General features: G+C 39.7%; 1 protein-coding gene across 8 annotated transcripts in view; it reads left to right on the forward strand.

Moving 5' to 3' along the window:
- FAM13C (family with sequence similarity 13 member C) overlaps nucleotides 1–18294 on the forward strand; it is a 114735-nt gene that overhangs the window by 75218 nt on the left and 21223 nt on the right. For all 8 annotated transcript variants that reach the window (XM_009009903.5, XM_078345940.1, XM_009009904.5 and 5 more), the window contains 3 exons: nucleotides 1133–1217; nucleotides 14883–15093; nucleotides 16260–16398. In XM_009009903.5, coding sequence (XP_009008151.1) covers nucleotides 1133–1217; nucleotides 14883–15093; nucleotides 16260–16398 — 435 coding nt within the window. The remainder of the gene's footprint in view (nucleotides 1–1132; nucleotides 1218–14882; nucleotides 15094–16259; nucleotides 16399–18294) is intronic.

Genomic DNA, 18294 nt, shown 5'->3' on the forward strand with positions numbered 1-18294 from the left:
GAGGATGTGTATGTGGCAGGGGTGAGGCTGTGGAGTGGGCATGATGTTGTGTAGGGAAAAGGATATGCAGAGGGTAGGGTGTGAGTAGGTGTGTGTGCCTGTGTGTGTTGGAGGGTCCTACCAGGGAAAGGACCAATGGCTCTGCTCCCGGTGCCCACCCCTGCTGGAGCTGGGAGGATAAAAGAAGAGCTGAGACCTGCAGAACTTCTTATGGAGAGGGAGAGAGCCTGGCTAGGGATTCAAGCTGACTCACTTTCACCTGGTCGGGGGAATTAATTTGCTGGCATCTGCATCATGGCAGGATGCATGCGTCAGTCTGTATGACTTTGTTCTTATTAGGAATCATGGGAGAAATTTAAAATGAGAAATAAAGAGAGTGGGTGGGAGGTTATGCTGAGGGCTATGAAAGATAAATTGCTTCTCCCTCAGTGGCTGGGTTATGCTAAATGACCAAGGTCATCTCCCTCCACCCTCTTCTCTCACCCTGTTCTCATGTGAGAGAAGTAACTTTAGAAGACACACACACACACACACACACACACACACACACACACACACGCAGATGTGGATTAAGGAGCCTCAAAGCCCCTCCCAGATGCCAGGCAGCCTCTGCAGCAGTAACTCTTTGTGCACTGCGGTTTGCTGCAGTCTTTGCTTCGGAGTGACGGTGGCTTTTATGAATGGTAGCCTGGGAGGGACCTAATGTCCTCTGCTTCCTGATGTCAGCACAGTGAATGAAACACTTGCAAAGCGTAAAGACTTAAGCACCCAGGAAGCAGATATCTTTTCAGATTGGTTCTTCAGATGCAGCGTCTCTTGCTGACGAAATCACGAGTCCCATGTGTCACAGATAAGCCATATACATTAGGATTTAAACAAGGCAGAAACTGAGCCTGCAGGTGGAATGATGCGCATATGATTCTGGCACAACCAGTTCTTTCCCTACAGCAGCTGTTGTCACCACCCCTTCCTGCCAGGCAGTGGAGGAAGGTGCTTGCAGGAGCTGCGGACACACTGTTGTGTGTTAGGCATCTACTTAGCTGGCCTCATGTTCTGCTTTTGCTGGCAGAATTCCTTGCTGAAGCTCCAAGCCCTCGAATCTGATCTGTGCTCTGCATTTTTAACAAACCAGGAAGAAGCTGCTCAGGTGCATGGAGTCAAGGACCAAGCCCCAGCGTCGACCCAGAGTGCGCCTGCTGATGGGGTGGATTCTGCAGGTAAGAGCAGGGCTGGGGGTTGTCCCAGATTGTACTCTTAAAGGTAGTTCAGTTTCTTGCTGCTTCACACTCAGCCTGAGCCCCTGAGGGAAAATGGTGCCTGTGGCAACATGAAAGCCCAAGAGGTTCTCAATTGTCCCAGAGGAGCTGAGGGGGAGTAAGAAGAATTGCGATTTGCTATAACATAGAGCTGTCGAGCTGGGACCAAGAGACTCACTTACACAAGTGGATGTCAGGTGAAAGTCCCCATCACAACTTCTAGTCTTCACTTTCCCATTTGGTCTCCTGGGACAAATGAGTGCTATGCTTATTTGACGTTACTGGACCTAGATAATCTGTGCTGTCTTGAAACTCTTCTTTTTGATGTGTTGAGGACAGGGAAGTTTCCACACTTCTACTTCCTTTCCTGTTAACTGTTTGTAGGATGATTCATGCATGCAGAAGAAATGGGGATGGGTGCTCCACCAATAGCTCATTCTGATCCTGTATTGCCTTGTTATATCTCCATTTTTTAAAATTAATTTCTTTGTCAAAAATCCCAAATTGGGTCTTAATTTTCTGTTAGTCTGTCTGGCTTTAATTCTGGGGATGGTAGATTGGCCAGCCAACAGCAGTCAAATTAATCTTCCCAGGAATATTTGGAGAGGAAAGAAACACTAATTTTTTAAGTGAGAGCACAAATTATGTTTTCTACCATGAAGAAGTCATAGGCTTGAAGACTGGTTTCCAGATGAATGATAGAAATAGGCTTAGGTGAGCTTTCTTCATGAGAGGTCCTTAGTCTTCTAGGAGTTGAAGGAAAAGATTTACAAAGGTAATGTCTTTCAGTACCATTAGCTATAGTACATTTTAGATACTCCTGTTGAAAGCCAACCCCATGAATATATACACCTACTGTGTGCCCACACAAATTAAAAATAAACAATTTGAAAAATTTTTAAGAGAAGAAAAAAAAACAAGAAAGAAAACAAACCCACATAGTCTAAGCAGGCACATCAGTACTCTCCAGTGTTGGAATGTATATTAATAATGGTAGCATATAATAGCTACTAGTAATAGCTACTATGATTATTTAAAGCTTTCTATGATCCTGGCACTGTTCTAAGCACTTTTTGTGCATTATATTATATCCTTAAACTGACCTGTGAAGTACTACTATTCATCGTAACACACTGAAGCCTAGTATAGCATTGCTGGTGAGTGGTACATTGTTTCCTTGTGGATGCAGGTGGTTGGTTGGCTGTCTTTGTTGCCCAGTAAGCTCTCCTGCTCTGTTGGCCATTATGTTTGAATGAGTGGTAAATAAAATTGAGCAGGAGCCAATGTTGGGCCAATTAGCGGTTTAAGTCAGATTATTTAGACAACATCCCTTTTCTTCCCTCAACACCATATTCCACTCCCTGCAAACAAACAGCATATTTAATACAAAACACATAAAGAAATCTCAAGCCAAGTAGAAGTTAACTGTTGAGTTATTTGGATTAACTATACAAGTGTCTGACAAAGTGTTCAGTAAAATATTTGTTGCATGTTGGATATGGATATATTTTTTCTTCTTTTCATCATGACTTTTATGTGTCTTCCCAACAATTAAGAATAGTTTTGGATTTTCTCATTTGGCATGGGCAATATTTTATATAAGCTTATTACTACTTGTTATAAAATGAAAATAAATACAGGATTTATGTAGGGATTGCTCACACAGAGGAGCTAGTAATACATTCCATGTTAAATATTAAATGGCAAAGATGTGCAGAAGGTGCTTTAGAGAGGAGGCTTGTGGGTTGCATGCTGGATTTTCCAAAATGTAGAGGAATCTGAAATGTCTCAGAGCCCTTCCCAGACAGTCTAGAAAACTAGACTGTAGAGACATTTAGAAAACTGATGTTTTCAGGGACCTACGGAGTCTATTCATTTGTCACTACAAAGTGACAGGCATTTTTAAGATGCCTTTGTGACTTAAATTATGGGATGGTTTGGTCTCATTGGCTTCGAAGATGCACTCTTACAGGAAGGCCATGCATTTTCTAATCCATGCATCACTCAGGGAGGAAATTTATTCTCAGATCCATGGTTCTTAACTCAGGGATGGATTTCTAGAGTGATCTTTGGACACCTTAAAACTTTAGGTTTTTTCATGTTAGTTCTGATGAGAGGGTGATTGTATTAGATGAACACAGATGGCTAAAAGTCTATAAAAGATTGTAGTAACTTAAAAATAGTCTTCTCTTTCTTAATATCTAGCATTATCCCTAACCTTACATGTATATAAATATTCAAATAATAATTGTTGCAAAAATTCAAGTAGTAATTGTTGATGTCAATAACATGGACAATATCCAACAAGTGATTTTTATAAAAATACCCGGATATAACATTATGCTGCCACTTAACCATAAATAGCAAACATTCATAAGTATAAATTCATGTGACCTAGTAGGTTTCAAATTTACTATAGACTTGATTGGCTTTAACTTGAGTTTATGGGTTACTAAGATCAGTTCCACCTAGTAGGATACTTGACATACTCCCCTGTCCTAAACATCCAGTTGTAAACTGCATATGCAGCAAGAACACATTTTATGGCACCCCTGGGGACACTGTATTCTAGATACTGTTCCAGAACCTTCTTACAGATCATAGTTACCAGGAAGCTTTTCCAACATGGAGATTCTCTGGCATCCTCTCTAGACAGTCTGGGATGAAAGTCCTGGAATCTGTATTTCATAAATACTCCCGAGTAATGGAACCACACTGGTTAAGTAGACAGTGTCTTGAATTGAGACAGAATGTCAAGGTCTCTCTGACTCTGCTCTACCTCAATTTTGCCAATGGGAAAATGCTCACAGGTCACATGGGACTTATAACTCAGGGTCTGTGGCCAGTAGGCTCCATCTACTTATTTCAAGAGGAAAAAGTCCACAGGTTGGGAGTGAGTAGGATGGGGATATAGACAGATTTGAGGTATCAAGGCCCTTATAGAAAAATCACGGAGAAGAAATCAGCCGCAAGGCAGCTTGTGGACATACAAAGGGTAACGAACTGTCTTGGTTTGCACAGAATTGTCCTATTTTTAGCACTAAATGTCCCACATGCTAGGAAATATTCACTTCCAGGTATTCCAGGACAGTTGGCCCTACTTATAGATTGCAAACCACAACCTGTGAGTCTGAATCTTTGTGTTTTCCCAACAATTTATTAAAATGTATGTTGACATATAATTTCCAATGTGATGATATTTGGAGTTGGGACCTTGGGGAGGTGATTAGGCCATGGGATTAGTGCCATCTTAAGAGTCCAGAGAACTAGCTTGCCCTTTCGTCCATGTGAGGCTATAAGAAGTCAGCCCCCTGCAGAAGTTAACTGGAAGAGAGCCCTCATCAGAAGTCGACGAGGCTGGCATCTGATCTTGGATTTCCAGCCTGCAGAACTGTGAGAGATAAATTTCTGTTGTTTATAAGCCACTCAGTCTATGGTAATTTGTTACAGTAGCCAGAAATGACTAAGGCAGAAACCCACATAATAGGCTCAAAATACCTGTAACTCTGTCAATATCTTCTTACAGCTGAAGCAAATATTTCCAGCATGGAATTGGTAAGCACCTATTCTGATGTAGTTGAATGGAAAATGGAATGAGGATTGTGTTTTCAACTGCTTGTCATTTTAACGTGTGCAGGACTGTTTTGTTCCACATGACTCAGCATGGTAACCTTTGTTCTGTCTGACCAGGGATGTATGATGGTTTGGAGTTTTAGCAAAAACTGTAACTATAGATAACTGGATGCCTGTTACTAGAAATAATAATTCCATAGCAGTACTTTATTATATTGTTCTAAAATCTTGATTTTCAAGTTGAACTTTCAATTTGGGTAAGACACTAAAGTAGTGTATCTATTTAGAGTCTACAATTATTCTCATGCAGAATTCTGCATAATCTGTAGGTCTCTTCCAAAGTTGAAGCTGACGTAGGTCAGAGTCAACCAGAACCTGACCTTTTTGCTCATATTTCCAATCACTGTCCACTTGACCAGAAACTTTCAACTAGTTGGAAATGCTTATTAAACTTACAGATGTCTGAAATCCCTACTTTAAAATGAAAAAATGAAACATAAAGATGAGGCCTGAGAATCCCCACATTAGAAAATCTCCCTTGGTGATTCTGAAGTGTAAGGAGGTTCAGTAATACTTTATAGAACATGATACCACTCCAGGGATGACATGAAATATGTTCCTGCTACAGGTGCAATTTACAAATGGATTTCTAGAACAGGAAAGCATTTTCAGGTATCCTTCTAGGAGTATCTGATTATCCATATAATTTGATATTTCAGCCTATGTGGGGGCAACCCAGATAGTCTTTGAAAGTCAGTAAGAGGAGATCTTCATTCAACCTCAGAAGTGCACAGAATTTCCAATTAGAAACTTAATTCATTATAGTGTGTGTGTGTGTGTGTGTGTGTGTGTTTGTGTGTGTGAGAGAGAGAGGGAGAGAGAGAGAGAGAGAGAGAGAGAGAGAGAGAGAGAGAAAGAGACTTGTAAAATCTTCTAGAGCCTTTATATATATTTAGGATGTACTACCTGAAAAAATGGCTACCGTTATGGAAAGTAGTGCTTCATTTATTTGTCCTAAGTTGGTTCTTTTAAAATAGAGGTTTTCAATTGGGGTCTATTTTTTGCCCCCTCACCACAGGATATTTGGCAGTATCTAGAGACACAACTGGTTACGAGGGGGTGGGCACTCCTGGCATCTGGTGAGTAGAGGCCAGTAATTCTGTCAAACATCCTGAAATGCACAGGACCACCTCTCTCCCTCATCAAATAATTATCTGGTCCAATAGTGCTGAATAGTCAATAGTGCTGAGTTTCAGAAACCTTTGCTTTCAAAGCTTTTAAGTGAATAGTATCAACATTAGCTAACAATGATCTCTATACCTGCATCAGGCATTAGTTGATAGATTTTCTTCTTCTTCAAAAGAACTCCATGATACAGTTTTCATTATCACCATCAGATTAAAGATGAGGAAATAAACTTGGAGATGTAACCGGTGATATGGTCCCCACCCAAATCTCATCTTGAATTCCCATATGTTGTGGTAGGGACCCGGTTGGAGGTAATTGAATCATGGGTGCAGGTCTTTCCCATGCTGTTCTTGTGATAGTGAATAAGTCTCATGAGGTCTGATGAGTTTAAAAAGGGGAGTTTCCCTGCACAAGCTCTCTTCTCTTGTCTGCCACTATGAGAGACAAGGTTTTCACCTTCTGTCATTATTGTGAGGCCTCCCCAACCATGTGGAACTGTGAGTCCTATAAACCTCTTTCTTTTATAAATTGTCCAGTCTTTATATGGGTATGTCTTTATCAGCAGCATGAAAACAGACTAATAGACGGGCTGAAGGGCCCAAAGCTGCTGAGGAGAAGGAGGTTGGGTGGAAAGTGGGGAAGTGGTAGTAGGGCTTTCCCAGCTTTGACTCCACAGGCTAAACTCCTCATCCCTATGCTATTTACCATCCAGCTTAAATGGTAAGTCCCCAAAGTTCTAATATTCTAGAATTTGGAATGAAGTATATAGCTGGTCTAAATGCCCTCTATATAATTAATGTGTCTTGAAAGTCATTTTAAAAATCCAAGACTTTGTCTTGTCCAGACTGAAGAGAACTAGATTTGTAGCTGGTTTATTTGTTATAGCCCCTGTGTTTCTGGAATTTTGTCTCCTCTGATTGAATCCATCTCTGGGTCCCTGTGCCTCACTTGATGTGTATTTACCTGCACTGCATGGTGTATTCCACATGGAGTCAAATACTATAATTTCATTTGTAAATATCAGCAGAGGTACTATAGTTTTGTAGAATATCACCACTGGAAGAAACTGGGCCAAGTATACAAGGGATCTCTATTATTTCTTACAGCAGAATGTGAATCTAAAATGATTTCAATTTAAAAAGAAATGAATTAATACCTGAAAATGGGAGCGGGGGCATTTTATAAAATCAATATGAAATAATTATGCCTGTGGGATTGTTTTCCAAACCCTTTCTAGAGATGCACAGTATTTTCCTGGCTTTTTTATTTTGTCATATCAGTATATTCTGTCAGAGCTCCCCAAATCCCTTACCTGATTAAACTAATAGCTTAGTGCTTGTTACTTGTTAGGAGTAGCTGGCTTTGTTTCCTTTAACAGCATCACTTACTGGCCCGCAGTGCAAGTCATCTGCCAGTATTGAAGCTCTGCTTCATGGTTCATGAGGTTGTTCTGTGGTTGCTTAGCATTTTACTCTGACAAATGTTAACATCATCTGCAAACTCAGATTTATCATTCTGCAATTCCTTTTCCATGCCATTTCTGAAATGCAAAATAAGATTAATTCAGGACCCATTTGCAAAGATTGGTACCGACATGTCCATCATAAAGACAGGAATTAATCTCTGCCCTTAGCTGCATATTAAGTGAACTTTGTATCCATTGCAAAACATGGCTCAATCATCATTCAGTTTTGTTTTAAAACAATCTTTGGTATGAAAATCTTGCATAGACTTCTTGAAAACCCAGATATATTTTCATACCAAAGCTTGTTTAAAAATTTCCTCTTCTATGCCATTTCTAAAATGTAAGACAAGATTAATCCAGGATGCATTTGCAAGGATTGGAACTGAATTAATTTCTTAAGATATTAATTCAACTCTGCACTTTACAGAAGACTCTGCCTTGCTCTTAAGGATAATTCCTTACAGAATTTCATATGCTACTTAAGTGATTTTGGATGGGTTTTTTTTACTCTCTCACCCCCCTCAGTTTCCTTTTCTTTAAAATGGGTGAAAGCATACTATCTAATGCCTAGGACTGTTGTGAGAATGGCATGGTATAATACATATGAAGGCCTTAGCTCATCTCCTGTGGTAAATGCTCCATAAATGTCAGCTGTCTTTATGTTAAAAGCTGGCCATTCTTTCTGTTCTCAGAGCCATGCCTCCTTTCCTCCAGTTGATAATGCTTACATTTGCCTTTGAATATATATTCTATCATAATTTCTAAGTACTTCCAGGGAGTGGAAATGACATTTCGTTTTGTTAATTCCCTAGGTCCCCTCTAGAATCTTGCATATGATTGACATTACACTTATTCCCCTAAGCAAAACGTATTTGTAACAGCAATAATCTTTAGAGCTGATGGCTGTATAAATACCACCTATTGTATTTGGAACTACATTTGCAACAATAAAATCTGTCCTGTGCTAAACCGATGACATAACGTGGCCAGAAAAGTTACCTACTATTAATAATTTTTCTGTGATGCTTTTATAACCATCTTCAGAATCTATGAAAAAGGGAGCTTCACATTAACCCCTTGTTTTCCAAGGAAAGCATTTTTAAAAATTGATTTCAAAATGTATAGATGGCAGTTTAATTCTCTGAGGTCACTTCTCCAACTGCATTATAGGAAAGAAAATATCAGTCCAAATTGCCAGGTTGTTATTTAATTTTTTTAATTAACTTTTACATTAGACCAAGTACTGTGCTATTATACTTGACTGTATTTGACTTTAGCTGTTTACAAATGAGAATTCTCAATTTGAAGAGACTCACTGGGCCAAGGATATAACAACTGCCAACAAGTGGTATCACCGACCAAGGCCAAGCCTCTGACTTCAGAGCCCAGGCTTTTAACCAGTAGCCTTATAGTCATTACAAAAAATGTTAAAAGAGTTTATTTTTCAAAACAGTTTTAGGTTTACAAAAAATTGAACATACAGAGAGTTCTCAATTACCACTTTTCCCTAGCACACAGGTTTCCTATATATTTTAGTCACTTTAAAAATACCTTTCATTGGGTTATTTTAGTATCAGCTTGCCATGCATAGAAAGACTGCCTGGAAGTGACCAGATGGCATGCCTGGAAACTTGGTGTCTGACACTGCTCTGGATGACTCCCAGGTCCAAGGCCAGGTAGATAGACAACCTCTTTTGTCTCTTCTAGTTCCTTGAGAATCATACATTCCTGTGGCTGTATCTGGAGCTGCTGGTCCAGCTTCCGTGACTGAATTGGCTGATTCAACCTAACTCATGACACTTGAGACAAATAATTCTTGACTATACTTTCTAATTGACTTGGGATGAGCCTAATAAAGGTACTACCCACGTTTAAGGTTGGAATTTCCTTCAGTGGGCTTTCTGTTTGCTTTGTATATTCAATGTTTCCTAAATATTCTCCCAAAGGGCTTCTGCTCATAAATAATTACTGCTGTTTGAAAACAGCTCTTGTTATCTTAATAGCAGTTTTTTTAAAATCAGCAGTACCACTAAGGTGATCAACTATTCAAGAATCAGCTAGAAGATTTGGAGATTCAAGAGGGCTGAAAACTGATGAGCATCCAGCAGCCAGCTTTCTCTGTATTCCTGGAGGGCATTCTGAATCTTCCACACTATGACAGATGATGATTTTTCTTTCCCTGGCTCCACAGCTCAGGCAGAACCCTGGACCTGGGCAGGACATTGTTCAACCTGGTTGTTATCTGAGCAGCTGACTCCCTTTTGGTGGCATAGGGAGAGTTCTCAGAACTCAAAAGCTGTCCATTGGACATTTCCCTTGGTTACTGCTCAAATTCAGTGAGATCAAGAAAGATTAAATAATGCCTCCCAGGTCACACCAGTGACAAAACTGGGACAAGAATCTGGGTCTTCCTGAGCATGTGTCTCGTGTTTTTATCTATCATGGCAAACTGCCTCTTGGGTCTGAATGGTGACTGTTATGAAGCCCAGACCTGTTTTCAGGGTGACAAATTTCCCACTCCTCCAGCTCCCTAACACATCTAATGGCCATCCACAGAAGCTGGCACACAGGACTGCTTGGCGTGCTGACCTCCTCACTGCTCAGTCAGTCTCCCCAGTCCAGAGTCCCTTTTTATCTGCCCTCATTTCCTCCTGACATGATGATACTGCTTCTCCTCTCTAGCGCTCTCTAACCAAGGAAGCTCATCTATTTTCTCAGCCTTGGTTATTGGGATGACTTCAGGTTTACCCATGTTCTGTCTCCCCTACCGCTATAGTTAACGCTTTAGTGCCTCAGTAACTCAAATGTAACATGCCTAAAACTGAACCCATCACATATCCATCAGATGTTTTCTTGTTGTTGTTTTTTTCCATCTCTATTTTTGTGGCCCTCTTTGTGTGTGGGAAGCTATTATCCTCCCTGTGGTCTTTCCTGAGAGAGGCTGGTTGAGAACGGTGAGGCTTGAACCTCATTAGAATCATGGACATGCTTTTGGCTTATTTAGCATTTGAAACCAACAAAGGCTGATGTTTGGCATTTTGGAATATCCCTGAATGCTATTTATGAGCCCGCCATGACAGGCAAACCCAAGAGTGCAGCATTACAAATCAGCAGCTCATCTCAAGTTTTTGCAGATAGAGATTAACTTAGGTTTGGAATAGCTTTAAAAGTCACATTAGAAAGGTATTCTTAAGTCTGACTAACTCATTTAACCTCTGTAATGTAGCATTTGCTTCTGCTTGGGGTTGCAGCCTGAGCAGAAGTGGTCTCAGTAGTTATCACGCACTGACTATAACTCCTTTTCTTCTCTGTGTTCCCTTCTGCTGAGTGAGTGGGCCGCCAGAAACACTCTGGCTTCCAGTGTCAGAGATATAGAGTCTTCTATTTCAGGCATTGGACAAACTCTCCATGAATGGAGATAGCCTAGTTATGCAACCTTTCCTACTGAATTTAACATGGAGAACATATTACTACTAGTCTCATGTGGTTGTTATGAGGATTAAATACATGTAAAAAAATCTCAGAATAAGACTGAGGGCATAGTAAGTCACTTCATAAATATTAGACATGATGATTATTGTTATGTTTTTATAAGTAGAGATTCAGACTAGTGACAACATGTTGAGGGGTATATTGGTTCTTATTTCCCATATTAACCCTGTAGAGATTCCAAATGAGGTTGGTGTTCACTAACAGAAGGCAATATTCAACTTCCTTATTTTAATAATAATATTTGTTGAAAATAATGCTTCTTATACATACCGTGTTCAGTAGTTCTATGCTTTATCCTGAGATTTCACCAAATACCCTATATAAAGGATGCATGGGTAAGCATTGTTACTTTTAAGAGGAATTTATTTTAATGTATTAGTTTTTAAAGATGTAACTAGTACATCAGATTTATGACTTCTTGACTATCGCTTAGGATGAAGCTTAAATTAAAAAAATACTGTAGGTTGAAAAATTTTTTTAAACTATATTGGTAAAAAATAAGTTTATGTAGATACAGCAAAACTTTTGTAGGGGTATAATTTTATCTTGTGAGGCAGGCACCATTATTCTCCCCATTTAACAGATGAGGAAATTGAGGTTTGAAAAAGTCCAACATTTCCAAACTCTCTTTAACCAGTGGTAGACCTGGGATCCAAACTAACAACCTGTGCCCTCTATTATCTGTCACTATCGTGCTTTATTACTTCCCTTCTCAGGAAAGTTTACTTTTTCCTCCACATTTTAATATTAACTTGTGTTTTCCTTTTCTTTTTTTTTAAATAAAATTAATCTCTTTGTTACAGAAATTTTTAGAAAATACAAAGTAAATTTTTTTTAAATTAGGTAGCAACACTTAACACTTAACATGGAATCTAGCCTTTTAACAAAATTGTAAGCATAAGTAACAGCATTGTGACCACAGTGGTCTCCCCATATCCTGGGTTTCCCTTTCTGCAGTTTCAGGTGCCCACAGTGCAGCACAATAAATATTTTCAGAGAGATCACATTTACATAACTTTTATTACAGTATCTTGTTATAATTGCCCTATTTTTTTATTATTAATTGTTGTTAATCTCTTACTGTGCCTAATTTATGAATTAAACTTTATCAAAGCTCTCTCTCTATATATAGGAAAAAACATAGTATGTATAGGGCTTGATCTGCTCTGTGGTTTTAGGCATCCACTGGGAGTCTTGGAACATATCCCCTGTCGATAAGCGTGACTACTGTATAGACACAGTGTTGTACAGAATGTCTCTTTTGTTTTTCTTATCACAGTCCTGTGAAGAATACAGACCAAACAAGGAAACTAAGAGAGGTAGGGAAACTGGCTGGAGCCTCACCGAAAGTATAGGCTTGCCAGACTCCAGGCTCCCAAACCCTTTCCTCTAAAACATACTGCATCACAGGATGAGCCCTGGCAAGCTGAACCTTCCTTTGGAATAAAAAGTAATGTGTCCCCAGGGATCAAAGGTTTCACCCTAGTTTAATATTGCCATCAGCTTCTCCCTACTGGGAGGTAGAGTCTGGAAGCAGTGGCCTGGACCCTTCCCAGGATAGCAGGAGTATTGGCTCTGAATCTACACTGGCCTCTTCTGAGCAAAGAGCTCAATAATTCTGTCTACACAAATACACACACATATGCATGTGTCAGCTGATTTAATTAAGCCCCTTCTCAGCTCAAATGGGGAGTTTCGACAAAGAACTGAGGCTCTACGAAATTACCAGTTTTTGACTGTGGTGTTTTTCAGTTGTTGCTTTGGGATCTTTCTGGCTCACAGTTTCCTTCAGTAGTGAATTGGAGGCAAGGGGGTTAGGATGTTAATTGGGCCACATGGTAAATTATGCAAATGCCCGAGGGAAAACAGATGCCATGTAAATGGAGGTTTACAATTACTGTTGCAATGCAGTTTTTAAAAAAGCCATTTGTAGTGATCTGTGATTCTACAAAGTTATATTTTAGGACTCTATGGGTTCCAGAAACTGAGATCTTTTCCTGGCGCTGCTTCGCAGTCATGTGGCCAGGATCCCAAGTATTTCCATTTTGGCATCATAAAGCAGCAGCCAACAAGAGACTGTGTTAGTTTTCACCCCAGGGCCACAACTGAGCTGAGGGTTGAAGGTCTTTAACCTTTCCCATTTCAGTAAAAATATAGTTGTTCAGGTGCCTGCTAAAGATGATTTTCTTCCCCATTATTATTTCTGGAAGGTATTTCCAAGAAACTGGTAACACAAATAAAACACACTTCTTAGAGCCTAGTGGTTTAAGAAAAGGATTTGCTGAGGAACCCATACACCTGCTGGTGTATTTTGAAGGTGATAATACATGCTATGAGTTATTGGTTGGTAACCTTATTCCTGGTACTCTGAGGGCTCCTTCCAAACTGCAGAGTTTTCTGGGTAAATTATTCATGGCAAGGGTGTTGCCTGTGGTGATGTGTGTCATACCACTACACCTTGCCTTGGGCTGGAGTCACTGCCATTTGCCTCCCTCCAACTCTTCTGTCATCACATCCATTTCAGACCAGCCTCAGCCACTGACTGTGCTGTCAGTGAACTTCAAAGGCAAAATAGGAGGCGTTATCCACCCTCCAGTCTACAACCCACCAGAGAAGCTAACTGAAAGCACAGGAGGACTTAATCAGACCTTTGACGTTACACAAGGCAAATTACATTTCAAGTTCTAGAGAACAAGGAGCCACTCTAAATCTGATTAAGATTCATCCGGTATGAAATTGTGATAAGTGTTTATTTTGGACAAGCAGATCCATTAGCAGTATTTTCTGATTCTGCTTATTCATCCAGAAAATCTTTTGTTTTCCACTTTCTTTAGAGAAGAAGTAGTAAGAAGAGAAAACCTTGGCTGGTCCTGACTTGTCTGCTGAGCAAACTTAAGAAGGAGAATGGGCTGTTTCTTGAATAACTATGTACAGAGCCTAGGGTGCAGAGGTCCTTCTCTGGCCCCCTGACTCAGTTTCCTAATGATCTGATCCCCTGCTGCTGTGCCTCAGTCCCCTGCCCTTGCTTCCATAGCAGAGGGGTACCTACCTTCTGGACTGATTGTGAGGTGGGAAACTAACTTAAAAGGGGACTGGTTCTAGTGAGAATTTAGGAACAGAGATTGCTAGCTGGGGAGAGGGTTTGGAGCAGGTTTATTTTTGTTTTGTCTGAAATAAAATGGTACCTAAAATTTTAGAGAAAAAACGTAGAATGATTCCTGATTCTACCATACTTTGTAGTTGCTACATAACTTTTCTGATATTTTAGTGCATCTTTTTGTACACATACATGTGTGTTTACATAAAATGGAATCTGTTTTGTTTTGAAATTTGTGGTTTCCATTTAGCATATTCTAAGTATCATGCCTTGTTGATAAGCAGAGTTCTCCATCATTTTTGATTATTTCTGAATAATTTTCTTTCTGGGGACTCCTCTCTCCTCTCTTCCTTTTAGTGTTTTCCCTCTCTCTTTTTCCTATTCCCTTCTCTCCCTTCCTTCACTGGCTGTTTTCCCTTTTCTTCCTCATAATCTATAATCTTTTGCTCCAGCTCCATTTTATTGTTTTCTTTCTATTCGCTTTAACACTTTGTAATATACCCTCTGACTTATGTAAATAATGTGACATAAAAAGAGGATTTTTTTTTCATAGTTTGGGGTTGTGCCGATTGTGTAACTCATACCAAACTTACTTGTTTTTCTTTTTTTGTTAGCAACTTTGTAATATTTTCTGTCCAGATTCTGTGAGAATAAACATGACAATACTTTGAAAGCTTTTCATATCCCAAGAAGGAAGAAATGACAAAGAGGCAAGGCATTATAATGAATGTTTATGATCTTTATTTAGGAACATGACAGTCTCAAGCCCTCTGTCACTTCTAAGTCTTGATGATTTGTCTTATTTGCCCAGACCCCTCACCAGTCCATAAAGATGGGCAGAATGAGACCGACAGTGCACCAGAAGACCTCCAGTCTGTGGGGACCAGCAGGCTGCTCTGTCACATCACTGATGGTGACAACCCACTGCTGTCACCACGATGCTCCATCTTCAGCCAAAGCCAGAGATTCAATTTAGATCCCGAGTCAGCCCCATCTCCACCCAGCACTCAGCAGTTTATGATGTAAGAAAACGTTTTTTTATTGTCTTCATTTCATAGTTTTTCAAATACCACACTTATAAACTACAGTGAAGTGTTTCTGAAATAGCACATATATGCCTGCCTAACGCGACTGCAAGACTGGAACAATAAATGACAAAAATCAGTGTACTTGCCAGTTGGGATGCTGTTGCAGATCTTGATATCTCAAAAGGAAATGGTCATGAGAGACAGGATAGCCCGGGGACTCACATGTTTGAACATATATACATGCACATATCAGACATTATTTTTGATGAGCTCAATATTCTTTCCATGTCCAGTGGTGACATCGATGGATGAGTTGTGGGAACACTTGGGAGCTGTCCATCTACGTTTCTTTTTAGATTCTAGAAAAGTGGTAGCTTACAATAGCTACCCTTGTCCAAATTGTGTGTGTGTGTGTGTGTGTGTGTGTGTGTGTGTAATCAGATGCCTGCCCCTTACACATTCCATTTGGAATTTGTATTTGGGATTGAGGAACTATGTGTTGTTTATGTTTAAGTTCCACAAATAATTTTGATGTATAGTTAAGATTAAGAATCTCTTGCCTAAAAATATGTCCAGGAAATCCCTGGCTTCTCCCTCAGAATTCATGTTATTTTTTCTTGAATTTATCTAATCCTGGGCCCATGGACTATCTATTGATGGACCTGAAAGAGTTAGTGAATTATTGCTATTTTAAGTGTGTGTCATGTGAGAGGGTGTATGCAATTCCGGGAGAAGGAGCCCATCCTTTCATCCTATTAAAAAAAAAATAAGTCCTGTTATGTCAAGAAAAGTTAACCACTCATCTAAATCTTCCTTAAAAATGTTGGTAGATGGAGCTTGTGCAACCTACTGAGGAAAGGGTCTCAACAGGGCTGTCTCTTTTTAGTCTTAAGTTGGCCTCCTCTAAGCTTTACAAAATGCATTTCTTGGACAAATATTTTGATATTTTACACTAAAGTCCTAGAAAACATCCACCCATAACAGAATTTTATAATCAGGAGTCTCCATTAATGAGCAACTGCTACTATGGCAGCCTCATCAAATACCGAACTTCCCTCTGAACTTCTCTGACAATTCAGTAGTTTTGGTTTGTAGATCAACAGAACTGTTTACTGGGAGAGCACTGTTTTGATACTCCTTCCTCCTGGTAATCAATGCAGGCCTCGGAGTTCTTCACGCTGCAGCTGTGGAGATGGCAAGGAGCCACAGACTATCACCCAGCTCACCAAGCACATCCAGAGCCTCAAGCGGAAAATTCGGAAATTTGAAGAAAAATTTGAACAAGAAAAGAAATACCGGGTAAGGACCCTGGGATTTGTCATTGGAGCGGGTTGGTCAGAGATGCATGGATTCTCCTCAGCTTCTATCCTTCCTTTCTGGGTACACTTCTTTGCCAGGGACAGCTCTCTTCCTATGGGCTAACTGGGATCTATAATAGAGTCTTCATCTTCCATCTGTCTTGTTCTCATCTGCTGTCAGTTGATTTCTGCTAGGATATTTTCTAGTAATGGATTATAACTATCATTTCCAAACTTATTTGATTATTGATCTCCCTTTCTTTTTTCTGAGGAAGGCTATTATCAAAAGTTTTTCTAGGAACAACATTTGGAAAGTTTTTGAATTCTGGTCTTTTTTCCTTTTTCCCAATTGCATTTTGATAAGAACTTATTAAGGACCCAGGGAAGAATGTCCAGTTGTGGAGCAGAATGAGAGAGGTTTCTTTGACATTAAAGTATTTCCTGGTTGGTGAATGAGGACTCCTCAAGTGACATCTGTTCAGGACATTCATAAGAACCAACCCTAATCCATCCTTTCTATCAGAGAGACACTAGTCTTCATGCTAGTACTGCCGTGCAGCAAACATGAGCCTTCTTTCTTCTTATGTAAGAAACAATAGAGTCACAAGTAAGTTTTGTGATGGTCAGTGTTGCTTTTATTTTCTCCAGTGGTGCCCATGGCATAGAGAAAAACTATATCCAGAAATAATTGGACAAAAACATTGGGTCTTTGGCAGAGAGCCCAGAACAGCTTGTTATTAGGATAAAAGAGAACAGGGAATAATCTCTCATATATCTTGAAATATTTAATGGTTCACTAAGCACTTGTACAGAGGCAATTGGAAAGTTCTTCTGAGTACAGAGTAAGTTCTGGAGAGGGAGGTGAGAGTGGGTAATATTCCACTCTTCAATTCTTCCTGTCCTATGTTTCCCACAGTGTCCTCAAATTCACTGAAGGAGGAGTTTTAAGGAGCAGATTTTAGCTTTGCAAAAATAGGGGAAAATCAGATTGACTTTCAAGGCACTTGTAGTCAGGATGTTGAAAACTGTCTTCCCCAGAGTCAGGCAGTCACAGCTATTTATTGTCTTTTATAGAGCAGAAGGGAGCTCAACACTATTAGTCCAGGATTTTATTTTACAGATAATGAAACTGGCGCCTGGTGGACATAACTTGCCTAAGGTAGTTGTTTTCTATTGGGTCACAACTTGGGGCAATGGATTACAAATGAGTAGATTTTGCAATAGAATAGAAGTAAATTTTTTTAAATGTCCACACTTTAAAAGCTCCAGATATCCTGGGAGAAGTTATTTTCACCTGTTTGCTGCTGGAATGCTGTTGGATCTATGATGTCCTCTTATTGGAAAATACAGAGTAACAACCAGGGTCTCCATTCCCAGTGCTTGCTAACACTTCTTATCTGGCAGTTCTTGAATCAGACTATTTTAGATTTGAATCCATGACAGCTATTTAAGAACTCTCTGATTTTGGACTTGTTACCTTTCTGAGTCTCAGTTTGGCCATTTGTAAAATGGAGTCAGTTTTAGGCAGTGACCTTAAGTGTTTATAAGTGGTAAATAAGGAAGTACAGACATAATGCTTATTACAGTGTTTGGCACAAAGGAAGTAAATGGTCCTAGATAACACTAACTTTTTAATCTATGAGTTACATATTTAAATAGGCTATCCATGGCAGTCTCTGCCTTTTCAGAAAATAAAGGAAAACTCTACATATTAATTCTCCACTGGATTTTTCTACCCACAGCCACAGATCTTGGATGCTTATTTTAGAAGAGAATTACTCCTGGAAGCACCTCCTGCCTTTGTCTAGAGTTTTCTGAAGCTAGACCACACATACATGAACACATGCGCGCGCGCACACACACACACACACACACACACACACACATACACTTAAAT

The sequence above is a fragment of the Callithrix jacchus genome, chromosome 12, assembly GCF_049354715.1.
Source record: "Callithrix jacchus isolate 240 chromosome 12, calJac240_pri, whole genome shotgun sequence".
Lineage (NCBI taxonomy): Eukaryota > Metazoa > Chordata > Mammalia > Primates > Cebidae > Callithrix > Callithrix jacchus.